The following is a 27029-nucleotide window of genomic DNA, read 5'->3' as shown; positions in this document are numbered from 1 at the left end:
TTAAACGGATACTGTATATAAAAAATTATATATGTTAACACATACAGTACCTACACAGATGTACAAGACTCACTTTTAAGTGAACTATATGCTGAGGTATATCAATTACTTTTTTACTGTCTTCGTGGGGGCCGCCATCTTGCTTTCCCAACTTGCTGTGACGTAATCATACGCGTTCCAAATTTGGACTTCCGTGAAAAGAATGGCACGCGGGCACACTACGAAGAAGCACCTCCTCCTCCTTTTCCTCCCTTCATGGACCCCACCCTTCTAGTACCGCTTCAAGTCTCAACTTGACTAAAAGTGCACTGTATCGCCATTGTTGCGAAATATAAGAAATGTTCGCAGGAAGGCGCCGTTAAACTGCTGTAAAAACGAACAAGTTAGGTTAACATTAGCTTTAAAAAGTTCAGCTAGCATGGAGAACGACATCCTGGAGATGGAGTCTCTGTCGGACGCCGAGGAGCCGGAGGGAGATGCCCACTTGGAAATGATTGTAGAAGATGTCGGTAAGATACACTGTTTTTATACGTTATTGTAGATTTTTTTTTTGGGGGGGGACTCATGAAGAAGAAAATTAGGTCACACACATAGCTTGGAAAGTTATCGCCATGCTTCATCACTCAGTACTTAAACACACATTTGCACTGATTAGTTTTTCTAAAACTGACGTTGCAACGACTTTTGTCGTGAATGAAGGTTTTTTAAACTGCGTTGTAGTTATGTTTTACTTTACTGGGGGCGTGGCTCCCTGCCCAAATTATAGGTCCCTGAGGGAAGTCACATGGGTTGCCAGATGTTGATGTTGGTCTTGCCCGGCAACACGCATTGTTTACATTTCCTGTGGAGCATCTTAAATGTGGACTAGAATGAAGTCAGACCTGTCTGAAACTTGTTTGTTTGTATAGCTGACATGAGCATGAACATCCTTATGGCCAGGTCACAACATTAGGTCAAATATTTAGAAATTAAATAAAAATATTAATTAAATTAAAGAATATTAAAAAATATTATTTTTGCTGCACAAAAAAATCGATCTTGATTCTTTTCAACTTGCGATCTCATTTTTAAACCCTTATGGCCAGGTTACAAAATTAGGTATACCCTGCACTATCTAGAAAAAAAGCCTTTATAATAATAAAAAAACAATTCTGGGATTTTTAAAAATATGTATTGTAGCTAAATAACTACAATGAACACATAAAATAATGAAAGAATATTTTTTAAATGTTATTTTTATATAGTAGCTGCACAAAATCTTGATCTTGATTCTTTTCAACTTGCAATCTAATTTAATTTTTTTTTATTTAAACATTATAGAGTATAATAGTAATAATATAAAAATAGCTTTGATAGTAATTTAAAAGCAATAATGTTTTTTTTTTGTTTGTTTGTATTTTATTTATTTATTTATTTATTTATTTACAAATGCTGCCATTTTACTCAAGGACTCACGCTGCACTGTCGCCGGACAGGGCGAGTTGGCATCACTGGCCCGGCGCCGGACCATTGGACAAGACAAAGAGGAGTCTAATAATGATGATCATTTAAAAAAATAATTTAAAAAGCAAGAAAGCCATGATTTTGACACACATTTTTTTTGCATAATCGTGCAGCCCTACTAATATGTCATCAATCAAATCAATCAAATTTGAATGATGGCGATTTGTAGTTTCCCAACTTCCCCACTAGGGAGCGTTATGTACTCTTAATTGTGCTTTTATCATTGAACTGTGGGAGAAAATCCAGCCAAAACATGTCCCGTCGGATGCGTTGTCGTCATCTGCCGCCGTACATTCCTAGTTATATTTGTAAAGATGGAACTTTTGTCTGTAGTTGTACCTAATATTCTGCCACAGAAGCACTAACAAGTAAGAGAAAGGACCCTTGTCTGACATGAATTTTCACAGTTAATTCCCAGAGGAGTTATTGATGATCCGACCAAGCAGACAGTCAGTGCACTTTGTTTTTAATGGCTGATCAATTATTTACAGTCATACTTTGCAAGCATTTTAAACACAGATGAGCGTGGCTGACTCAAGCCGTTTGTCCCAGTGTGACCTATTCATGTGTGTGTAGCGCAGGGGTGTTCAAAGTGCGGCCCAGGGGCCATTTACGGCCCGCAGCTTTTTTTTTTTATTGGCCCCGGGCACAGTCTAAATATATAACTTAACAAGAATACAAAAAAAAAAAAAACAGCAGCAAAAATGGTAACATCAGCTGTAATTTTACAAGAATAAAGTCAAAATATTACAGGAAAAAAATGTAATCTAAAAAAAAACGTAGTGATTTTACGAGAATAACGTCATAACATTGCGTGGAAAAATAACATCATTTTAGTAGCATAAAGTTGAGATATTAAAGAAACAATTTTTTTTAAAGCCGTAAAATTATGAGAAACAAACAAAACAACAAATAAAGTTGTAATTTTTTCGAAAATTAGGTTGCGGGAAAAAGTCCTAATATTACAACAATAAAGTCAAAATATTATGCCAATAAAGTCTTAATTAGCAGAAGAAAATTTACAAGAACAAAGTTGAAATAGTTGGGGAAAAAACAGTACAAACGGAAAAAACAGCTGTATGAGGGACAATAATGTCATTTTAGTCGGATAGAGTTGAAATATGTTGTTTTTTTTAAGTTGTAATGTTATGAGAAACAATTTAAAATAAGTTGTAATTTTTGGAAAAGTTCTAATATTATGGGAATGAAGTCATATTAGTACGAGAAGAGCATTTACGAAGATTATTTGACAAGAAAGTTAAAATATTTGGAAATTTAATAAACAAAACAACAGCAAACATGGGGAAAAAAGAGCAAAGCTGATAGTAACAATGGGCTTTTTCACCTAGATCACAAAGCTGAGATGCACTTTTGTCTTGAAATACATAGAACTTCTTAGCAGATCTACATGTGTTGCGTTTGAAAATATCAAAGTGGCCCTCGCATCCTCTCATTTTCCATGATGTGGCCATCGGTGTTTGGGCACCTTTGGTGTAGCGCGTGGCATGAAACACGTTTAAACAAGATTACATGCCCTCTTGTTATTACAAGCAAATGCTTGTCACTCCCGTGCTTGTAGCGGACGTCCTACAGAGGAAGTGAGTTGTGGCGAGGCAGCATGCCTTTCTACAGAATCCTATTTGTGCTGTTTTTCAAGCTCACAGATGCGCCTGCCGGCAGCGCATTTGATTTCTTTCTATGCGCATGACAGCCATGCAAGCCAAACGTCATCACTGTTTCCTTCCCACAGTTTACCCCGAGGAGTTTCTACCAACGTATCACAGTATTCAAGAAGGATCAACCGTCACCAAAGTACAGCTGGTGAGTCCAACTGGTTAGCATGCGTCCGTGACGCTCCTAGGCAATGTAAATGTCCCACGTTAAACTCTTTTCCAACAATAAGTCTCAGAGGGAAGCGTGTTTTCCTTCGTTTTGAGATGTGTAGCGATGACTCAGACTACTTTTTCACCAACCATTAAGTCCCAGCCCACTTTTATTTCAGTATTTTCTTTAATTTCATCTCTTTTTAAGCATGAATACACACAACGATATGTCTGCAGTGTATTTTTGATTAATTTATTGAGGCATTTTATTAAAGAAATGAAGAGTAACACGGTAACTGCGTGCAGACAAATCATGCATACATTCAAATGAAATATAAAAATTGCTATAAGGCCATAAAATAAGAGATTTCACTGTGCAATGGGCATATGTCAAAGAGGAATGAATTATAACGGTCGTATAGTCAGATTTCTGCTTGGCACCTTGACTTCTGACCTTGCTAATAATCAAACATGTAGTATGATGAGGTGATGATACATTTAGATGGTTTCCCTCTGAGAGTAGCCATAACTGTGATGTTTGACACCCCTGATCTAATGACTTACAATACGATATCAGTAATAAATAAGCCAAATACAACATATTGTTAAATGACTGTGCAAAGGGTTTTTGTTGTGAACGTGCAGAGAGGTGGAGACGTCTGACGTCGTCATGTTTGCTGACTCTTCCCCCATCGCCCGCCTGCGCGACGGCCGTAACGTTTACATTACAACACCGGGCATCAGTATATCCGCAGCTCTACACCGTCGTCTACATGTACAAGCAGATGGAGGAAGAGGAGTACGAGTTCCAGGCGGCAGACTTACCTAACGAGCCGCTCTCTCGCCCCCAGGCCGACTTCGACGGCCGGCCCGATTCGCTGTTCTTCAATGACGGCGTCAGACGGATCGACTTCATCCTGGTCTACGACGACGAGGACAAGAAGGACTTTGACAAGAGGCACACCTTTGCACGCCGCAAGGCAAGTGACCTGTCATTGTGATTTTTAACTTTATTCCAGGGGCGTCCACACTTTTTCCAGCGAGGGCCAAAGGATGCACCTTTGCCACTTGGTTATTTTGTAAAGCAACTCAAGTAGATACGATAAGAAGGTACATATACTGTATTTGAAGAAATAGCTGCATCTCAGCTTTGTGATCTGGCTGGAAAAGCCTGTTATTACTATCAACTTCACTCTTTTTCTTTTTTTAAAAAATAATTTTTCTTTAATATTTCAACTCTGCGCTACTGAAATGACGTAATTTTTCCTCATAATATGATGAGTTTATTCTTGTGAAAATTGTGACTTTTTTCTCATTAGAATATGATCATTTTTTGTCATGATAAATTGACTTTATTCTTGTGAAATTACTGCTGATTTTTCCATTTTTGCAGTTTTTTTTTGTTTTCTTGTTATATTTTCCAACTTTTTCAACTTTCTTCTTGTGAATTTTCTTCTCGGAATTCTGACTTTATTCCCATAATATTTTGACTTTATTCTCGTAACGTTCTAACGTTTTCCTCAATCTAATTTTAAAATTTACTACTTTATTCGTTGTTTTGTTTGTTTCTCGTAATATCACAACTTAAAAAAAAACAAAAAAACCTCTGTTTTCTTTAATATTTAATGTTATGCTACTAAAATTACATAATTTTTCCTCATAATATTATGACGTTATTCTCGTAAAAATACCCCTTTTTTTGTTAGATTACAATTTTTCTCTTAATATTTTGACTTTATTCTTCTAAAATTATTGCTGATTTTTTCATTTTTATTGTGTTTTTTTTTGTGGTTCTCTTGTTAAATGATACTTTTCCAGTAAATACAGCCGTGGGCCGCAAATGGCCCTCGGGACGCACTTTGGACACACCTCCTTTATTTTGTTTTAATCATACAGTCAAAAGTCAAAAGTTTCGACCAAAGTTCTCATTGAATAGCATGAGAACGTGTGTCCACATTTTGGACTTGCGATGTAAATGAAAAAAAAAAACGTTATCTGCTATGAAAACGAACGTGGAAGGTTTATTTTTTTTGGAGACTATTAAATAAAGTTGGAGAATTCTCAGAGATCCAGTTAAATGTAAAAAATGTTGCCTTTTACGAAGATAGTAGTAGTAGTAGTAGTACTTTATTAATCCCACAGCAGGGAAATTCATCTGTTACAGCAGCAAGCAAGATACACAAGTATGTACACAAGTAAAGAATGCATAGTCATTGACAATGCATGCAATGCATAGACATAGTGAATAAAAAATGGTTCAGGTGTTGTAGAGCCTGATAGCGGTCGGTATGAAGGATCTGCGGAACCTCTCCTTCTTACACCGTGGGTGTAACAGTCTGCTGCTGAAGGAGCTGCCCAGGGAAACAACAATGTCATGTAGCGGGTGAGAGGTGTTGTCCATGATGGATGTCAGCTTAGCCAACATCCTTCTCTCCCCCACTTCCTCCACGGAGTCCAAAGGACCGTCCAGGACAGAGCTAGCTCGCCTGATCAGTCTATTTATCCTGCTCCTGTCCCTGTCCGTGCTGCCCCCTCTCCAGCAGCCCACAGCATAGAAGATGGCTGAGGCCACCACAGAGTCATAAAAGGTCCGTAAGAGAGTCCTGCACACAACAAAGGACCTCAGTCTCCTCAGCAGGTGGAGGCGACTCTGGCCCTTCTTGTAGAGGGCGTGGGTGTAATAATAATAATAATCCTCAAATGAAATACAATCGCTCACAGCATTATTGATAATTATTGGTAATTTTAATAACTGCTATTAATCATTCATTCATTTTATATGCAAACTACAGCCACAAAATTCTATGTATTTATTGATTAATGACTCCAAAAGCTGATGGCCATTGTTATTATATACATACAGTAACAAGAGAAGGGTTTTTTTCCTTGCTGCTGTACCTAATGAAGCGTCCAGCAGGTGTACAGTCGGACCTCACACATCCTGTGTGTTTTACCAAACAAAGCATTGGCTCTTGACTCTGGGCTGTTTGCAAAGGGAGTTCATTATAAAGTTGCCGCATTAAAGTTGTTACTATGTTTTGTTTCTGTGTTTCACAACAGTGATTCTACAATACAATTGCATCAATGTCATTCTTGCAAGCGCTACATCTGTCTGCAAGTGCTCGTTCAGGCTTGCAACGCTGCAAATGCACGCCTTCTAGATCCAAATGGGCTTCTTCAAGGGATGTCACGGGCCTCTGTTAGCTAAGCGCCTTGCATTCCGATCCGCCTGGCCAAAATAAACAGGGATGGTATTCCGTACGTGCAAAGCTTTCTCATGGCCCCTGCTAAACTCCAGGAGAGGTCATCCCAGCATGCACACTTTTAATAGCAATCTATATCTATGCCATGTATCACATGCAACAATGTGTCAGTAAGGTGTGGGACAGGAGGACACCAATGTTAGCATCACTAGCATAGCATAACATTACACACACATTTGAACAGCAACATCATGCTAGGTTAACCTCATTGCTGAAGAAAAACAACGAACTGACTGACGGATAGCTGGCAGAGCTTCAGGCTTTATTTTATTTTAAGATGTGTAGCGAAGCCTGCTTTTTAAATTCTTTTTTTTTACAAAGCTGTCTTTGAAGTTATTGTTTTGTGTCTTCTTCTGTGCAGAGACGGCGGGAATACTTTGAGGCCAGCTTGATGAAAATGGGAATGGAGTTGGAGGCAACCCGATCTGTAAGTGTACCCATTTCCATTCTGTTACCTCCACCAATGTTTGTTTGTTTGTCTGCAACCACTTGTCTCATTTTACATGTAGATTATGTACATATGTTTATTTATATACTGTATGTATAGTATTAGTTATTATTCAAATATTATTATTATATATATATATGCAAATGTATTTTTTAGATGATGTTTCAGTTCAGTGTTATGGAAAATCAGTCAAAGTAAAAAAATTAGCCACAGTAAAAAATATTATTTTTTAAAGTACTTGTCTAATTTTATCTGCATTAATTAGATATATTTATTAGGATTTATAGTATTATTATTTATACAAATATATTATTATTATATTAGAATTTGTAGATATTGAAAGGTATTTCTACAGCTCTCACTGGAGTGTGAAGTGGCCGGCATGAGAATCAGCACCTCCAAGTCCGAGTTCATGGTTCTCACCCGATAAAAGCCCATCTCCAGGTCAGGGGTGAGATCCTGCCCCAAGTAGAGGAGTTTAAGTATCTCGGGGTCTTGTTCACAAGTGAGGGAAGGATGGAATGCAGGATTGACAGGCGGATTGGTGCGGCGTCTGCAGTGATGAGGACTCTGCATCGGTCCGTTGTGGTGAAGAGGGAGCTGAGCCGAAAGGCAACACTCTCAATATACCGGTCGATGTACGTTCCTACCCTCACCCATGGTCCTGAGCTTTGGGTTGTGACCAAAAGGACAAGATGGTGGGTGCAAGCGGTTGGAATGAGTTTTCTCCATAGGGTGGCTGGGCTCTCCTTTAGAGGTAAGGTGAGAAGCACTGTCATCCAGGAGAAACTCAGAGCTGCTCCTTCGCATTGAGAGGAGTCAGATGAGGTGACTCGGGCATCTGGTCAGGATGCCTCTCGGACGCCTCCTCGGTGAGGTGTTCCTGGCACGTCCGACCGGTAGAAGGCCTCGGGAAGACCCAGGACACGTTGGAGAGACTATGTCTCTCAAGTGGCCTGGGAACGCCTCGGAATCCGCCGGGAGGAGCTGGACAAAGTGGTCGGGGAGAGGGAAGTCTAAGCTCCCCTGCTTAGGCTGCTGACGCGACCTTGGATAAGCGGTAGAAGATGGATGGATGGATGGATGGATGAAACGTATTTTGATTTAGTCTGTTTTTCAATGAAATGTTATGGAAAATCAGTTGTAAATAAATTAGCCAAATGTGTGTGCAACTGCCTAATTTCAAATTTTAACAGGATTATTTAGATATATTTCTAATAATGGAACGGATTGAGCAAGGAACTCAAACAATGTACCAAGATGAGCGAATTCAAAAAACAATACAAGCAGTTGATGTTTATGATATAATATTTTCATTTTTTTCAATGATGTTTCAATTAATTGTTGTGGAAAGTCAGTCATAATAAATTAGACACAGTAAAAAAAAATTCAATTCAATTTAAAAAATCCACTAATTACATTTTTAAACAAAATACACGGCTTTCAAACTTGTAATACTGTTTACGATAGTAGTAGACCTTTAAAAGTTAATACTGTATCTCTGTCAAATGGTACACTAGTTAAATCAAAATTAGAAATGCATACAACTGTAACGTCCAATCCAGGTGGTGGACGACAATCTGGTCTTCGTCAAGGTCCACATGCCGTGGGACACGCTGTGCACCTACGCCGAGGTGCTCCACATCAAGCTCCCCATCCAGCCCAACGACCTCTCCTCCCAGCGCTCGCGGTGGCAATGCCTGTCCTTCATCACCAAGTACTTCTACCCGGACGAGAAGGTCATCACCAAGGAGGCCGAGTTCTTCACCGCCCCGTTTGAGAAAGACCGCCTGGAATACTTCTACGTGAAGGACAAGGATGTCTTCTTCTCTTCGTCCATGAGGAACAGGATGGTTGTTGTTCACACAAAGTCACCAAAACTGTCATAAAAGAACGATAAATGATGACAACGTGCTCTCCCAGGCGTATTACATCTTGAGCCGAGCCCCCTATGAGATACGAGGGAGCGTGAAGAAGTTTGGCATCAGAAAACTGTTGGACAGCGGTGTCTACAAAGCTGCCTACCCGCTGCACGATGTAAGTCATAGCGTGATTGTTGTGATTGACACACAAGACGCTTGCCAAAGGTTTGTTTCCCTGTGTTTTCCCTTGATTCAGTGCAGGTTCAACGTGAAGTCCAAAGAAGAAGGCTGCCCGAACGAACGCTTCAGGCTCTACAGAGAATGGGCTCATCCCAGAAGCTTCTACAAGATGCAGCCTCTTGATCTCATAAGGTGACATTCAAAGGCATCCGCATCATTTTCAGCAAAGAGAAATCATTCGTTGCGATTTGTCGCAGGAAGTATTACGGCGAGAAGATTGGCATTTACTTCGCCTGGCTGGGCTTCTACACCATCATGCTGGCTCTGGCGGCCGTCGTAGGTCTGGGCTGCTTCATATACGGATACAAAACACAGGAAACCAGCACATGGAGGTGTGGATCACTCATTACTACTGTGCGTCTGCGCTTTACTTACAGTAGGGATCTGCTGTGTTGTGTGCTTGTAGCAAAGAGGTGTGCCACCCGGAGATTGGAGGCAAAATAGTGATGTGCCCGCAGTGCGACCAGGAGTGCAAATACTGGCGTTTAAACAGCACCTGTGAAGCTTCAAAGGTGAGTACTGTGTATGTATTTTTTTGTTTCTTATTTGTGTCTAAATTTTCATTTTTTTCTGTTTTCCACCAGTTTTAATTGACTTTTTCATGCCCATTACTGCCACCGACAGTGCTGGAGTGGAGCATTAACATTTATGTTTAAATTGCATTACATTTCTAATATAGTCGTCCCTCGTTTATTGCTTTCCATACCCGACCGCGATAAAAGAATTAGGATTCAATATTAATAAATGGAATATTTTTGTAGTTATGGCATAGAAAACCTGTTTATTATCTTCTAAATATGGCTTTTAACATTATTAGAGCCCTCTAGACATGAAATAACACCCCTATAGTCAGTCACCTTTACACTTGTTTTACCCAATATACTGTAGTACACATAATCAGAGACAATAAGACATAGTAAACAAAAATAAGATAACATAGACTCACGCGTTAGCAGTCTCTTGTTTTTTCTGGACGGCATATTTCCTGCGGTGGCTATTGTCTCATCAATGTATTGTAATGGTGGCTTCAAATGGCTTTACACTTGTTTTACTTAATAAAGTAGACATAATACGTGTAAATAAGCCATTTAAGAGATAAAAAGATAAACCTCCTGCTTGTGTGTGTCACGCTAAATCTATTCCCTAACATTATGTCTTGTCAAAGCATCTTCCTGCTGGACAATGTTGAGTGAATTGTCTTGTGAAACAGCCCTCTCTGCTGGATTCTAACTGCAGCAGTCTTTTTTTCCCCTGCAGATGAAACATGTTTCTATTTAAGTTACCATTAAAAAACTAATTATTTACAATTCCAAGCAGAGAAAAGAAATTTGCAGATATGCCGGGGGCAAGATTGCCGAACCACGAATAGGCGGGGATCAACTGTAGACTTTGCATGTTTAAATGTGCTAAATTTACTACATGGATCAGTGGAAGGTTTGAAATATAAGTCGGCTGAAACTTACTGTATTTTTTTCTAGAAACTGTGCATATTTGACAACTTTGGCACGCTGGTATTTGCAGTTTTCATGTCAATCTGGGGTAAGTCACTCATGCTCCACTGGTTTTTTTTTAAGCTCAATGCCCGAGTGCTTCTATTCGCATTCATCTCCTCGCCGTAGTAACCCTGTTCCTGGAATTTTGGAAGCGCTACCAGGCCGAGCTGGAATACCAGTGGGACACCGTGGAGTTCCTCGAGCAGGAGGAGCCGCCACGACCCGAATACGAAGCCAAGTGTGTCTATGAGAGGAAAAACCCAGTCACGGGGGTGAGTCACACTCATTCTTTTTTTCCTCGTAAAGTCCCATCTCTGTGTTTACAAGCTGTGTTTTGTTTTCAGGTGAAGGAAAAAGTGCCTTATACAGCCTGTGGACGATGCGTTCGGGTGTCAATAGGAATAGGGACGGTTTTATTCTGGGTAATGCCTTTCTAGCGTCATTTCCTGTCATTCTTGCCTACATTAATATAGTCCAATAAAGATATAAATTGAGTAATGTTTGCTTGTCAGATCTTGCTGATCCTGGCCTCCATCGTGGCCATCACCGTGTACCGCCTGGCTGCCTTCTTCACCTTCTCAGCCAGGCTGAGAGCTCAGGACCTGAAGGAGCTAGAGCCCCTCAAGGAGTACGTGACGCCTCAGATGGCCACCTCGGTCACGGCCTCCCTCATCAGCTTCGTGGTCATCATGATCCTCAACATGCTCTATGAGAGGGTGGCCATCTGGATCACCAACTTTGGTGAGCGGATGGAGGAATCAAGTCAGAATAGGAACAGATAACACAAAACAGAGGACAGAGCAGAGTTACGATGCCATCTACTGTACGGAGTTGTAACGACAAGTTACACAGACATATCATGTGTTTGTGAGCGGGGGCCAGCGCGCCAAGTCTAAAAAATTACAAAAGAGGAGCACCAGATCCATCTGTGGCAGTCGAAATGCAATTGTGGCAGGCCATCAGAAAATAACTAATGTATTAATGTATGTAACACTTACAACAATATCCAAATAAGACTTCATATCTAATTTGCCCATTTAATTTCATTGACTTTATTTACTTCATATTATATAGTTATATGTTTATTCATATATATTAATAATATATTAATAGTAATTTATTTAACACCACCTGCCCCTAAACAGAATATGATTTAGAAACTGATTCAAATAATTATTGTATTTTATTTCTATTTTAAGCCATCATGATTATTATTTTACAAACTAAATAACTGCAAACCCCAAAGATTGTTCTCATCTCTATGCCTTGCAAGAGGCTTGCATATTGTTTGCATTTCCTTTTAAAGTGGGTTTTAGTACAGTAATTATTGACATTCTCATTAACTTTTTTTCCGTTTACACCACAAATACGAGGAAAAAAATGTAAATAATCAAGGTAACGCTGGTTTCTCAAACATACACAGGCGTTAAAGTGGGCTTTTTTTTTCTTCTGTTTTTCACTTTGTTTGAAATGTCTCATAAAACAGAGCTGCCAAGGACCAAGACGGACTACGAGAACAGCTTGACCCTCAAGATGTTCCTCTTTCAGTTTGTCAACTATTACTCTTCTTGTTTCTACATCGCCTTCGCCAAGGGGAAAGCAGTCGGCTATCCCGGACAGCCCGTTTACCTCTTGGGAAAATACCGGAACGAGGAGGTAGGGTACCGTTCGTCCTCTTGCTTGTAGCGGATGAATTACGCTTCAATTTGTCTCTTGTTTTGATTGACCAGTGTGATCCTGGCGGTTGCCTAATTGAACTGACCACTCAATTGTCGATCATCATGGGTGGAAAAGCCATCTGGAACAACATCCAGGAGGTTCTCTTACCGTAAGAAACAAACATACTCTTCACGGGGAATCTAATGCACTCACAAGTACAGGTACCAATCATCCTCACTCACGCACAGCCTCACCTGTGTGTGTGCAGGTGGGGCAAAAATTTCATTTTCCGCTATTGCACGCGTTCAGCCTCACAGAAAGTCATCCCTCGTTGGGAGCAAGACTACCAGCTGCAACCCGTGCCCAAACTGGGACTCTTCTACGAGTATCTGGAAATGGGTAAGAAGAAGACTGTACAGTAGAGCCGCACTATTGCAAATGACGCAAAAACACAACCCTAATAATGCCTATTTTTGATACGCTTAAGTCTATAATGCACACATTTTTATTTTGTACGCATCACGTCTTGTCAAAGCTTCTTCCTGCTGGAAAATGTTGAGTGAATTGACTTGTGAGACAGCACCCTCTGCTGGATTCATAGCGGCACAACTCCTTTTCCCCAGCAGATAGTTTATACCATACTTTCAAGCCAAATGCTTCTTGTAAAGGAGCTCCTTCATAGCAGTCATCAGAACAAAGAACAGAACTCGAAGAGCAGAACTCGAGGTGGGCGTCCATCCATCCCTCATTCTCTGCACTTGCTTTGTTCATTTTTGTCTTAAACCTTCCTCTTTTGGAAAAGAAATCAAACTTACAGTAACACTCGGATACTGTAAACATCCAGCAGCAATGCAACATTTTGGCATGACTACTAGTTTGATGAAAATATACCGAACCAAGTCGAAGGTCTACCTCGAGAAGCGTCTGTTTAGCTGAGAGGTGTTACCCCGATGACGTCACTTCAGGAAATGAGACTGAAGGGCGAGAGCTAGTTCGTCATGGCTGCCGCCATGAACCATAAATGTTATTTTTACGAATTTACCGTTTGCTTTCAAAAATTTTACAATGTAGAACATAATAAGCAAAGTTGATAAATCACGTCAGGGACACCTTTTAATATTTCAACTTTATGCGACTAAAATGACGTTATTTTGCCTCATAATATTACGACATTATTCTTGTCGCCCCACTTCAATTATCAGTCATACAGTTCGGCTTCGTCACCCTCTTCGTGGCCTCCTTCCCTCTGGCTCCGGTCCTGGCGCTAGTCAACAACTTGTTCGAAATCCGCGTGGACGCCTGGAAAATCACCACGCAGTTCCGCCGCATCGTTCCCGAGAAGGCCCAGGACATCGGCGCCTGGCAGCCCATCCTTCAAGGCGTCGCCATTTTGGCCGTCGCCACCAACGTGAGTCATCGTTTTAACCGTGGCGCTTCATCAATCATGATGTCATCAGTTTTGGACGACATTCCAGGCCATGATCATCGCCTTTACCTCGGACATGATTCCACGCTTGGTGTACTACTGGTCCTTCTCGGTGTATCCCTATGGAGACCATGATTCTCAAACCATGGAGGGCTACATCCACAGCTCCCTGTCTATTTTCAACATCAGTGATTTCTCCAACTACAGCAGGCCGCTCAGCACGCCGTACAACATCACCACCTGCAGGTACAAAGCAGAAAACACTAACTGAATCACTTTAAAACTGACACAATTACCTTGTGGGGTTTTTTTGTAGGTATCGAGATTTCCGCTACCCTCCAGGTCACCCGAAGGAGTACGAGCACAATATCTACTACTGGCATGTGATCGCTGCTAAAATGGCTTTTATCATTGTTGTTGAGGTAGGAACACAAACAGGAAGTCTCACACTCTAAATCCAGTTGCACTAATGGATGTCCATTTTTCCAGCACATCGTTTACCTGACCAAGTTCATCCTGTCTTACGTCATCCCCGACATCCCGTATGCTGTCAGAGAGCAAATCAAGCGGGAGAAGTACTTGACCCAGGTTATCCTCCACGAGACCAACCTCAAGCTGGTCACCAAACGCCTGAAGCCACCAAAGGACGACGCCCACAAGAACTTTCATGGCATGCTGGCAAAGGAGGACATTGAGCTCGATTTACAGTCGTAAGAAAACACACAAACTAAGCCACATCTTCAGAAACAGATGGACAATAATAAAACGTGAGTGATATGCTGGAATATTCTGCAGACTGCGCGGAAGCTATGAGAGCAGATGACAATCACAAGATGCGGACAGCTCACATCATGAAGCTAAATGTCTGCAGGTGTTTTATAGTTACTGGTGAAATGCTGACATTCTTCAGTATTATGCAATGCACAAAATGCAACCATAGAGATTTTTGACAGACAAGCTGTTAACTACATAATAAGAATAGTGTGCCTAAGATGTTTTAAGGTTAAACCTTTAGTGTATTATATATGTTTACAGCCACACAGTCCTTTCAGTCATTCAGACAAAGTTTCCAATGTCTATTTAGTGCTTTATACCTCTTCTTTTCTACAGTTGTCCTTGTCTAGTTTATATTTGTAGTTAAAAACTACTCCACATTTATCAATTTGCACTTTTTATGGACAGGGCTGTGATTCTGTGACCACTGTACTGCACATAACTTTGACTGCATGTGTTTAAAATATAGTAATTTGCTCCTCCCATGTCATTAATGTTCGATTTATACCTCTGCTGTATTATAGTTATGCTTTATTGTACTCTAACCACTATAAACAGTATCCTGCATGTGTGTGTGCATGTGTTTCAAATTTTGTACAGAGCAAATAAATTGTTTTGTATTAAAATGTGTGGGTTACGTCGTTTTTTGTCATTTGAAGACTAATAAAGTTTTTGTGCACTATTGTTTCATTCATGCTGCCTGTAGACCTACTGTAATCCATCCATTTTCTTTACCACTTCTCTTTAGAGTGGCAGGGGCATGCTGGAGCCTACCTACTGTAAACTTATTTATTTAATTACTACAACATGACATTACATCTATCCGCTTTATTCAATGTATTTTACAAATTCAATGAATATTTTACACTCCAGAAAATATTACATGGATAAAAATGTGTATTTGCATCATGTTTACGCGTTTTTGATCAGGCAGTCGCATGTTAGTTCACGCATGACGTCACAAACATGCGACACAGGGCCCTTTAAGCACACACGTGAAAGTTGCCACCACCAGCGCCTGTCGGGGCTTGTTTTTTTTTTAAATTAAATTTATTTACATTTGCAAATTTCGTTAATAAAACATGAGTTCTCAGATTACTTGTGTCGGCTGGGTGAAGCGAGGCGCTGCAAAGGAAACCCCTGACAAAGTAAGTAGGCGCGTAGATAGCTAGCTAATGTTAGCCTATGGGCTACTAAAGTGTCAACAAGGTAGAGTTTGACAACTCATGAGTTGTTTTTAATGATGACAGTTTTAGAAGGATTTTATTAAATAGCTAATCTGTCAGTGCTTATTTGTATTATTGAATGAATTATTCTTGTACAGGTCGAGTTGAGCCAAGAGGAGCTGCAACGCATCATCAATGAGGCAAAGGAGGAGCTAGCGTATGTCGTAATGTGCACTTCAATTAATAATTGTGGATGATTTTATAAATTAAGTTTTGGCATTGTTGATTTAAACCAGGGAGCAAGCAGCTGATGATGAAGAAGAAGAAGACGAGGTTGATGCTGGTATTGTAGCTGATCAGAGTGTCAATGACATTGTGGATGCTGCCTTTGCTCAAAAGGAAGAAAAGCAAGGAGGAGACGATGAGGAGGAGGATGAGCTAGCGGAATACGGCCTGGATAAATATGATGAAGAAGATATAGGTAAGTGAGTCATTCATTATTTTTGTGTGTTGTGAGTTAATTAACGTGATCTTGTGTGGTTTCCATGTAGCGACAGCCAACCTCGGCGACAGCCTGGCCGGGCTCACAGTGTTCGGCTCGAATGACGAGGACCCCTACATCACTCTTAAAGATACTGTGAGTCTGACAGTGTATTACCGCCATTTTTAAATACCAACACGGCTTAATGTGGCTACTGTTTACATGTTTAGGATCAGTATGAGCGAGAAGACTTCCAGATTAAGCCCATGGACAACCTCATCCTGGCTGGCAGGGCTGAGAAGGACTGCTGCAACCTGGAGATCTACGGTAAATAACTTCGGACAGGACACATTCCCCCTCTTTACTGTCACTCTTGTTGACCAACCATTTCTTGTGCAGTTTACAACGCAGAGGAGGACTCTCTGTATGTGCACCATGACATTCTTCTGCCAGCTTACCCTCTCAGCATCGAGTGGCTCAACTTTGATCCAAACCCGGGAGAATCGTCTTGTAAGAAAGTCTCAAGTTCATATAAAATGGAATAAAATTAATTACAAAAAATAGTAAAACATGCATTAAAAAAATATTGTGATTGAAATGAATTATTAGCAAAATAATAATATATATATTATTTTATTTTAATATATTATTTTTCCAACTTTGATCCAAACTCAGAAGAATCTTCATGTAAGTCCCAAGTCCATATAAAATGTAATAAATGTAGTATACCAAAAGAGCACATTCAATATTTTTGTTTAATTTATATTTTTTATCATAATTAAAATACATTCATTTTTAAAAACAAATATATATATATAAATTGACTGCTTAATTGACAAAAATGTATTTGTAAAATTAAAATATCTAAAAATGATTATTTTTCTATCTATATCCTCCACTACATATAAGAGAAAATTCACTAAAAATGTTTTTTTGAAGAATAGTATTTTTTAAATAATTTAAATAAACGTGTGTATAAAAAGCCTCAAATCCATATAAAATGGAAGAACTTAACTAAAAAAGTAATAACATATTAAATATAAATCATAAAAATGTATTGAAATAAATGAATATTTTTGAATTAATTTTTTACAAAAGAATATATTAAATATTTTGTATTTAATGGGTATTGTTTATTTATGTTAATTTTAATAAAGGTATTTCTAAAAAAAATATATATATATATATATATATATATATATATATATATATATATATGTGATGATTATTATTAACTTCCAACCAAACACTGAATGATCTTCATGTACGATAGTTTCAAATCCCTATGAAACGCAATATTTATATATTTTTTTTCATTGGTATAAATTCATGTGTAAAAAAAAAAAATATATATATATATATATATATATATATATATATATATATGTATATGTATATACATATATATATATATATATATATATATATGTGTGTGTGTATATATATGTGTATATATATATATGTATATATATATATATGTGTGTATATATATATATATATATATGTGTGTGTATATATATATATGTATATATATATATATATGTGTGTGTGTGTGTATATACAGTATATATATATATATGTTTATGTATATATATGTATATATGTATGTATATATATATATATATATGTATGTATATATATATATATATATATATATAAATATTATTTTTCAGTGTTTATGACGTGACCTTTCCCAGGTAATTATGCTGCTGTGGGCAACATGACACCACAGATTGACGTGTGGGACCTGGACGTGGTGGACTGTTTGGAGCCCGCCTTCACACTGGGCAGCAAAAAGGTGGCGAAGAAGAAAAAAAAGGGCAAGAAGGTACATTTTCGGGATATATGTCAAGAGTTCACCTACGGTTGATGTTTTATTTACCTGATTGTTGCTGGCAGGGTGCAGCAGCGGCGGCGCAACCTGTGGAGGGGCACACGGATGCAGTGCTGGATTTATCCTGGAACCAGCTGGTCAGGTTAGTAAATGAGGCACATTGGGGCGGCAGTGGCTCAGGAGGTAGAGTAGGTCGTCCAGAAACCGGAAGGTCCCTCCACCCAGTCACTGTTGTTGTGTCCCTGGGCAAAACACTTCACCCACCTTTCCTCCAGTGCTGCCAAGTGTATGAATGTGTGAATGAATGTGGTCTGTCAGACTACCCCAGGGCAGTTGTGCCTACAGATGTAGTATACCACACACTCAGTTTGCGACTGAGGAGTGAATGAATAATGGGTTCACTTCATTGTGAAGTGCCTTGAAAAGTGCAAGTGCTATATAAAGTCTAATCCATTATTATTATTATTATTATTATTATTATTATTATTGGTGGTGTAATTCCTCCACAACATGATTGTACATGTGCACAAATGTCCACATAGACATTTTTAATGTGTTCTGTGATATTTCCTTGCTAGGAATGTCCTAGCCAGTGCATCAGCAGACGACACAGTCATCCTATGGGATCTATCTCAAGGCAAACCAGCCACCACCCTCTGTAGACACACTGATAAAGTACGACACAAGTGAATTCATGTATGTATATTCACCCCTGCTCATCTATTGCTTCTGTATTGTAGGTCCAGACCCTAGCTTTCCACCCCTTTGAGGCACAGACTCTCCTCTCCGGATCATACGACAAGTACATCCGCCGCCTAATGTATTGTTTGCCGAACACCGCAGGTTTGAAATCCATGTTTTGCACTCTGGCAGGACGGCGCTCCTGTACGACTGCCGCAGCCCGGACAGCAGTTACCGCACGTGGAGGTTCAGCGGTCAAGTCGAGCGTCTGGTGTGGAACCACTTTTCGCCGTGTAACTTCCTGGTAAGAACTTACATGGCCGCAGAGAGTCTGAATATTAGGAACCGCTGATAGCGTGGTTGTGTTTCAGGCCAGCACAGATGACGGCTTTGTCTACTGTCTGGACGCTCGCGCTGATAAACCTGTTTTCACACTCAAGGCGCATGATGAAGAAGTGTCAGGTGGGCTTTGTCCAGGTGGTGTACATTGTTGTCCTCTACACGTATACATTACATGTGTGTTGTTTTTTTTAAGGTTTGTCTCTCAGCAGCCAGATTAAAGGATGCTTGGTCACGTCGTCGGCAGACAAACATGTTAAGATTTGGGACGTTTTGGGTGACAAACCCAAGCTGGTGCATTCGAGGGACATGAAAATGGTACGAATTTGCAGTGTCTGTGTCATCATCCACCCACACTTGATGACACTTTATGGATGTGTGTGTGCAGGGTGTGCTGTTCTGCGCGTCATGCTGCCCTGATCGGCCCTTCACTTACGCCTTTGGAGGACAGAAAGATGGTTTACGAGTTTGGGATATAAGTGACTCTGCAGCTGGTATGACAAAAACATTTGATTTTCTGTTTCCTTTCATTAATCACGCTCTTGTGTTCGTTTGCCTCCAGTGGCTGAGGTGTTTGGCGGTCGTGAGCGCTTGGTGGTGAACGCAGGATCACAGGCTGCCAGCACTGCAGCCGCAGCACAAATGGACACCTCCTAGCAAAACAACAAAATATAAACCAATTGTTTCCCTCAAAGTAAAAGGAGTGTGACTTCTTGAAGTTCACGCAAAGAAACACTTGTGAGTTAACGCTGGAATTGTCTTTTTGTTGGCGAAAGCAGCAAAATTGTCATTTCTTCTGACAAAATCGAATCTCCGTTGGCCATCTCTGTGTGGAGTTTGCATGTTCTCCCCGTGCCTTTTCTCTGGGTACTTCCTCCCACACTCCAAAAACATTAGGTTCATTGGCGACTCTACATTGTCCATAAGTATGAATGTGAGTGTGAAAGGTTGATTGTCTGTATGTGCCCTGCCATTGGCTGGCGACCAGTCCAAGGTGTGCCCTGCCTCTCCCCGAAAGTCTGCTGGGATTACCCCTCCTGTTTACCCCTGTGACCCTAATGAGGATTAAGTGGCATAAAGGATGAATGAATTTGTACAAATGCGTGAGGGCTTTTTTCTACTAATGTAACTAATATTGCATAATACCTACTTGGATAAGTCATAATGTAGGAAATGTTGAATATCCAGTTTACATAAAACCGCTTTTTAAATACGTAAATTTTGTATTTGCTTGACTTTTTTTGTTATTACAATTATGACAGTGGAAGAATATGTACCTTATTTCCATTACATGTTTTAAATTGATAAGAATAACACTGATTTTAGACCATTTTCCCTTTTTTTTTTTTTTAAATGTTTTAATTCATCTAAACAATTTCAGAATACGTTAAGGCCTGGTTCCCCATACAAGGATTACGTCACATTGTAAACTAGAATGTACTAAAACGGCTTTCTCAGACATGAATTGAAATAGTGTCAGACTTGTCCTAGTCTTGAGTTAAATAATTTCTTTCTTGAAGGGAGACTAGCGCTAATCCAGGTCTAGATCAAGATGTTTAAAGTTGGCCAGAGGCAGGTTTAACATGAGCATGAAGCTGAAGTAGCCAACAAAAAACTGGACACACTTACAAAGACACCTTTGCTTTGCAGCACTTTTCATAAACAAATGTGATACACAAGTGATAGCATTTGTGTTATCCTGCTTTATATCTTATATCTTGTGTTTTCTGTATAATGTATAATTTGGAAAATTAAGAGATGAGATGGTTGATTGCAGTCCCTGCATTCCTTTTTTGGTTCCTGTGGTTAATCATGATGTTTGTCTTCAATTATGGCATACTTGGTCATTTAAAAGTATCTTCTTGCTTTCACTGAAGTTCTTTCTTTTTTCTATTATAGATCAGGGATCAAACTCCAGTTACACACTCACACACACACAACACACACACACACTGCTAAAAACGTCTCTTGGAAAAATTACACTCCAGGTTTTCAGCGTACCCTCACTTTTGCCACATGTAATCCGATCCGTTTTATAAAACATGATGTGAGTTGATTAGACTGAAACTGTAGTCTGGACCTAGTTACTGTGAAGTTAAATGAATGGATTAGTGTGGATTAATTTAAACCAAAATATTTTAGTCCTAGTTTTATTTATGCCCTAACGCGAAACCGGGCCTAACTATGTAACCATTTTAAATCGAATTGTTCCGTTAACCAACCCGGAAGCCAAACAACGACGCGCACTACATATGAAGTAGCAGTATGACGTCGGATTAATAAGAATAACGCTGCTTTTAGACCTTTTTTTCTTTTATTATAAAAAGCATTATAACAATTCAGGATTATTGTCCTCTGAATACTGTATAATCATTTAAAGTCGTTCAATGGCGTTTAATATGTGGAACCATTGTGGTGCGGAACTGTTTCACCAGGAAGTCAAATAGCGGTATCCAAACTGGTAAGGAAATACTAGCATGGCGTCGGGTCATTTGAGCAAAATAAACAGACTTTTAAACTGCTGTAAATTGCAGCATGCTCAATGTAAGTACTAATTCGGATTAACAACATATATTTGTATGTATTTTAAAAGGACTTGTTGGTAGTTTTTGTCTGCTGCTGTCCTCTAACATAACGAACAAAACAGCTAGCTAGCTTGACATTGATGTTAAGCTTTTGACACACACTCAGTGTAAAGTTGGCAGGGCTTTCAGATATGAAAGATATGCTTCTTCATATGTATCCCTCCTTCATTGTGTTCTCCTTTTGTAGCATGTTTGGTTCCATCTCGAGAAGCCTCCAGTGTCCGTGGCCCATCAATAGATGAGCGCAGGTTTGTTGTTGGTGTTGGTGTTCATGCAGATATCATACGGGGTTATTGTGATTTGTGCAATAAGAATTTCCTTTGTGTTTCAGTGACGTGGAGATTGGTTTGACTTCAGATGGAAGTACCGTGGTGTGTTACCATCCGTCTGTGGACATTCCATATGAGCTCACCCATGTAGGCGACTCCACTGCTTCATAGGCGTGCATCACTTCCATCACAATCATTGCATGTGTCATAATTGGTGGCGGACCTTCTCTTGTGGCATCTTTGCAGCCTGTAGAGAGGCCAGACCCGGTTAGCAGCATGCCTGAGAACCATGACCAGGTTCTGAAGGCCCACCTGAGTAAGGAGGTGCTGAGGGACAAACAGGGTCCCACCATAGAGGAACTGAGCAAGATGTTTTACACCACCAAACACCGCTGGTATCCAGTAGGACAGTAAGTACACACATCAGGCACATTTAGTAAATAAATAAAATATCTTAATGTGATTTTCACTATTTACAGGTACCACATGAGACGCATTAAGAAGGATCCTCCAAAGGACAGATAATTGTAGGATAAATATAAATACCTATCTTCTGCCCATGTCTCTGTGTAATAAACTTTGTGCATATCTATTTATTTTTCAATTTTGGGAGGCTAAGGCTGCAATAATCCACTAATAAAATGTCAATAAATATGAGTATCATACATATGAATGTTATGGGATACTTAAAACATAACTAATACATAGTTTACAATTAATTAATGAGGAACAATATGTACATTTAATTACATATTTAGTTGTCTTTATATAAAAACAATTCTAAAATGTTTGCCTACAATAAAAAAAGAACATAGTTATTAATTTTAATTAATGCACATAAAAGTAGATCAAATAAAATTAAGAGTGTCTGCTTAATTTCTAATAATATAGTTTTAATATTTTTAATTAAAACAAATTTAGTGGAAACATTACTACTTAATCGAAACAATATTTTACTGTATAAATAATCACCCAATACATTTATTGTTACATCACTATTTGTTTTTGTGAACAATAGAACCTCATCTTGAGAGCTTTTTCCTTAATGAGTTCCAAGAACACTAATAACTTTTAAATAGATTATTTAAATACGATTTTTTTTTTAAATACACAATAATATAAGACCAAACAAACATAAAAGCAATTACGTAGGTTAAACAGAAAAGAGAAATTCCAATCAGGCAACATTTTTTGCTACTACGTCATGTGAAGCCGGAAGAGGGCGTGGTCAGCCCCGCCCCGGCAGTCCAGTCAATCCAGCCTGAAGAGAAGGGGACTGAACGGCTGAAAATACAATAGCTAACACAAGATGGCCGGTTTGCCTCGTAGGATTGTCAAGGTACGCTTTAAAATGAATTTCCTGACATTGCATACGAATGAGCTATTGTGAGATTCTCTGTGGTGTCCTTTTATTCATTTTGTGTTTCAAATTTGCTGCCCTCGGACATTGGCACGGTTAGCTCCAGAGCTAGCTATAGTTGTGTGGCTAGCATCTCGCGCAAGTGTTTTGTTTGCCACTTCCGTTTCCCCTCCTCCGCTCTGCTTGTCGGTCAATGTTTTAGTTTGATCATTTTCTATATATTATATCTTGACTACACGAACACAGTGACATGCTTCAAGTGCAACTACGAGTTCCCCTCATGAAGCAAGCTAGGTTAGCAACTGTGACTGTGATGATCGCTTCGGACGAATAGACTGTGTTGTTTATGTGCTCGCATTCGATTGATATGTCGACAAAGCCTTTAAAAAGATCACAGCAAACATAACACCCAATTGATGGCGAGTGTGTTGTGGCCTCCTCCTCCTCTTGCAGGGCCAGGCCCGCCAGCCAGCGCCATCAGTTGCTTCCGCCACATTTCTTGTAGCTTTTGATTAAGTTTAGCAGGATTTAACAGCCATTTGCGTAACAAAGCTCAGCGAAAAATGACACACAAACCCTTCTGACTCAGGATAACCATATAAACCATAGGATAACCTATTTATTCCTAACTGTTGTGTTAATGATCACATATAGCGTCATGTTTGTTTATATCCCACACATTTTGCTGCCAGTGCTAACATTTTTCTCATCGCAATCACTATGCCAAGATATTTAACTTTTCCTGCACTGAAATTAACACATGGACATAAAAAGAAAATGAATGTGTTGTTGCAATGCTGCACGCAGCTACTAGAACAGGGCTATTCAACTACATTGTTGTTCTTGTTGTTCTTTCTCCTATCACGATTATTATTTTTGTGTATGTCAGTGCAATACCTGAACATTTTCATCAGCAAACGTAGCCAAAAGAGTATCAGCAAACGCAGCTGTCTCCACACATGCACGCCGTCTGACGCGCTCACGACTATGCAAAACAGTCGTACTTATTGCAGCCTCGTATCAAATCAACAATAATGATATTGTTGCGACCCAGAAGTTCCGTGCGATGTGAAGAGCCCTGTGTGAAGCCGTGAACGCCTCAGGCTGAGCGCCAGTGTGGGAGTATGGCGCTGCATGTGTGGAGACAGCTTTGTTTGCTGATATTCTCCTAGCTACATTTGCAGGTCTTCTTTTGTCATGGTTGCGCGTGCGCGCACACACACACGTGTGTGTGTGTGTGTGTGTGTTTACACCCTGTTAAGCCCTAACTTTGTAAAACAATATAACACTACACTTTAGTACTCCACGAGAATAAGCATGCTGTCAGGGCCCGTCATGATGGGCTTTTTTCACGCAAGTTTTAGAGAGCGTATTACAGCATTTTTAATATATATTGCATCTCTATGAGATAAACAAAGGTAGATGCAACTTTTAATCCACATGTCCACCATAATCTAATGTAAAAATCACATACCGGTCGGGCTCGAGCTGCAACTAACGATTATTGTCTATCGATTTAATCTGAAGCTTGTTGTTTGCATTAATGGAGTAATCGGTTAGGGCCAAGACAAACCGAATCAGTATGAACCAAATGCAAACAATTAGTGGTTTGTCAACTGCATTTGTGTCTACGTCACCTACATCACCCATGTCACCTCTTTTGCGATCGAGTCACTACTAAAAGCAGATCCACCGCCGGACAAGCTCTGTGACAGCGTTAGCAGCCTGCATTTTTTGTCTCCGCTCAATTTCTGCACGTTTCGCCATTCTCCTCTCTCAACCCACAATCCGTCTTCTTCAGAGACAATCTATCGCTGCCGGTTGGAGGAAAAGAGGACTGTTGCCCCCTACTGGGACAGAAATACGTTGCCTACAATTCAGAAATTCTCACACAAGATGAACAAGACTTTGATCTGTAGCTCTCGTGAAAAAAAAGCAAAAGACGTCAATAGACGTCTTTGGCAGTGAGAGTTAATTGGATAATGGATTAATCATTGCTTAATTGTTGCAACTTTAATATTATTATTAACATTAAAAAAAGTAATATTAAACATAATATGATGCACACTTCCATATTGTCTCCTTTCTTTGTGTCAGAGCAGGCGCTAACTATCACTGTGCTCTACGTGCTGGCCAGGCGCTGTTCACATGATGCGTTCAAGAGCAATGCGTAACTCATAATGCAGCAGAAAACTGATTAATCTGATTAAAACTTCAAATATTTTCTACTACAAGATTTTTTTTCTAATTACAGAAATCAATGAAATGCATTTTTCAAGTGCCTGTGAGCTTGCCAAGCTTAGCTACTTCTGGATGCTTTCATTCCCAAAGTGGCGCTTTGGGCACGTTTGTCATTTGTGACTGTCCTCAGGAGACGCAGCGGTTGATGCTGGAGCCCGTCCCCGGCATCGCAGCGACACCCGACGACGAGAACGCTCGCTACTTCCATGTGTACATCGGGGGACCCAAAGACTCCCCGTTTGAAGGGGGCACATTTAAACTTGAACTATTTCTCCCAGAGGAGTATCCCATGGCAGCGCCTAAAGTGCGATTCATGACCAAAATTTACCACCCGAACGTGGACAGGCTGGGGAGAATATGTTTAGACATTTTGAAAGGTAAGCAAATGTCGGATGTGTTGGTAAAGAAGCGGATAAATTCCCCTTTTTTGTCCTCCAGACAAGTGGTCTCCGGCCCTGCAAATCCGCACAGTGCTGCTCTCCATCCAGGCGTTATTAAGCGCGCCCAATCCTGACGACCCCCTGGCAAACGATGTCGCAGAGCAGTGGAAGAAAAATGAAAGCATCGCCATCGAAACAGGTCGGGGTCCTCCCTCGACACATTTGACTGGTATGATTGAATAGAACACAATAGAACTTGTTGTTTTCTGACATCCTGCAGCCCGAGCATGGACCAAGTTGTATGCGAACAACACTGAAGTATAGAAGGCATCTGAATGTGATCCACCACATGTATTCCGAAACAGCACCTGAATTTGACTGAGGAAAAAGAGTCCAAATCTATTTGAAAGAACAAGATCTACTGTTGCAAACCTTTTTGGGTGACTTGTTTTCCTTTTGTTAACAAGCGTTTGATGTGTGTTAGCCTCTTTTTTTTTTGTCATTTCTCCTCTTCCTCCTCCCCTGTTGTGTTGCTATTTAAATGCATGGACAGAGAATGACACCCTCCTCACTACAGTCTTAAAAGGCAAATAACGTGTTCATATAGAGTATCATTGACCAGGAGCGTACTGGTACGAAATCATCATGCATTAAAGCTGTCCTACTTTTAATAAATACAGCTAATGTCTTTCTTAAACTTTATTTTTTTACATTTCTTTCCTGGTGTGTGTTTTGAGTTTCCCGAAATTGAACTCGGAGGCTGTAGGAAGAGCAACCTTTGTCTTTAAACCTGAACTTTTTAAGGGCCTGCAAAGCGCAGCAGCCCATCTTATTTCTCATACAGTACTTAGATATTTCTCTTCTTCTTATTCGGACCCAACTAATGTGCAAATTGTGCAAACAACCCCCACGCGTTACATCACTGGATAGGTCCCATGGTGGTAGTGTGCCATTTACACTGTATAACATCCTGGGGAACCATGGCAATGGCTTGTAACATTCTGTGTAACCGTGATGATGCAATTGCAGAGCAGAGTTGAAAACAGGCCGCAACCCCAACACTGGTGACCCTGAAACAATGTTGATTTTCCATTAGATGTTGAATCAACATTGCCAAACTGATTAAATTTGGCATCTATTGATTGATAAATGATGGAGTTGTAGTTGACCAGGAAAGATGGAAGATAACCCTAACCCTGTAC

The 27029-nt window shown here is 39.8% G+C and overlaps 4 protein-coding genes across 4 annotated transcripts; all 4 read left to right on the top strand.

Annotated features, from left to right (window-relative positions):
• Nucleotides 1–234: 234 nt before the first annotated feature.
• On the top strand, nucleotides 235–15117 carry ano6 (anoctamin 6). The gene is made up of 20 exons (XM_054753238.1): nucleotides 235–509; nucleotides 3254–3324; nucleotides 4178–4306; nucleotides 6951–7016; nucleotides 8603–8890; nucleotides 8961–9074; nucleotides 9156–9271; nucleotides 9337–9471; nucleotides 9546–9651; nucleotides 10618–10678; nucleotides 10759–10904; nucleotides 10977–11054; nucleotides 11145–11373; nucleotides 12119–12288; nucleotides 12363–12460; nucleotides 12560–12690; nucleotides 13494–13699; nucleotides 13767–13963; nucleotides 14034–14139; nucleotides 14207–15117. Exons 1-20 carry the CDS (start codon nucleotides 419–421, stop codon nucleotides 14429–14431), a joined length of 2763 nt encoding a protein of 920 aa, XP_054609213.1. The 5' UTR covers nucleotides 235–418; the 3' UTR covers nucleotides 14432–15117.
• A 351-nt stretch (nucleotides 15118–15468) lies between these two features.
• Nucleotides 15469–20812, top strand: pwp1 (PWP1 homolog, endonuclein). Its single transcript, XM_054753239.1, has 15 exons — nucleotides 15469–15639; nucleotides 15816–15874; nucleotides 15954–16138; nucleotides 16209–16294; nucleotides 16369–16465; nucleotides 16538–16648; nucleotides 17836–17966; nucleotides 18038–18114; nucleotides 18551–18647; nucleotides 18713–18774; nucleotides 18846–18957; nucleotides 19025–19115; nucleotides 19189–19310; nucleotides 19381–19486; nucleotides 19555–20812. Exons 1-15 carry the CDS (start codon nucleotides 15574–15576, stop codon nucleotides 19647–19649), a joined length of 1497 nt encoding a protein of 498 aa, XP_054609214.1. The 5' UTR covers nucleotides 15469–15573; the 3' UTR covers nucleotides 19650–20812.
• A 622-nt stretch (nucleotides 20813–21434) lies between these two features.
• Nucleotides 21435–22438, top strand: mrpl42 (mitochondrial ribosomal protein L42). The gene is made up of 5 exons (XM_054753240.1): nucleotides 21435–21536; nucleotides 21765–21825; nucleotides 21909–21993; nucleotides 22093–22256; nucleotides 22326–22438. Exons 1-5 carry the CDS (start codon nucleotides 21470–21472, stop codon nucleotides 22369–22371), a joined length of 423 nt encoding a protein of 140 aa, XP_054609215.1. The 5' UTR covers nucleotides 21435–21469; the 3' UTR covers nucleotides 22372–22438.
• Nucleotides 22439–23054: 616 nt separating this feature from the next.
• On the top strand, nucleotides 23055–26502 carry ube2nb (ubiquitin-conjugating enzyme E2Nb). The gene is made up of 4 exons (XM_054800870.1): nucleotides 23055–23185; nucleotides 25578–25824; nucleotides 25886–26026; nucleotides 26108–26502. The coding sequence occupies exons 1-4, from the start codon at nucleotides 23156–23158 to the stop codon at nucleotides 26149–26151; spliced, it is 462 nt and encodes a 153-aa protein (XP_054656845.1). The 5' UTR covers nucleotides 23055–23155; the 3' UTR covers nucleotides 26152–26502.
• Nucleotides 26503–27029: the final 527 nt, after the last annotated feature.

This window comes from Dunckerocampus dactyliophorus, chromosome 15 (genome assembly GCF_027744805.1).
Source record: "Dunckerocampus dactyliophorus isolate RoL2022-P2 chromosome 15, RoL_Ddac_1.1, whole genome shotgun sequence".
NCBI lineage: Eukaryota > Metazoa > Chordata > Actinopteri > Syngnathiformes > Syngnathidae > Dunckerocampus > Dunckerocampus dactyliophorus.
Note: the sequence above shows the minus strand (reverse complement) of the source record. Positions and strands in the feature narration are given on the sequence as shown.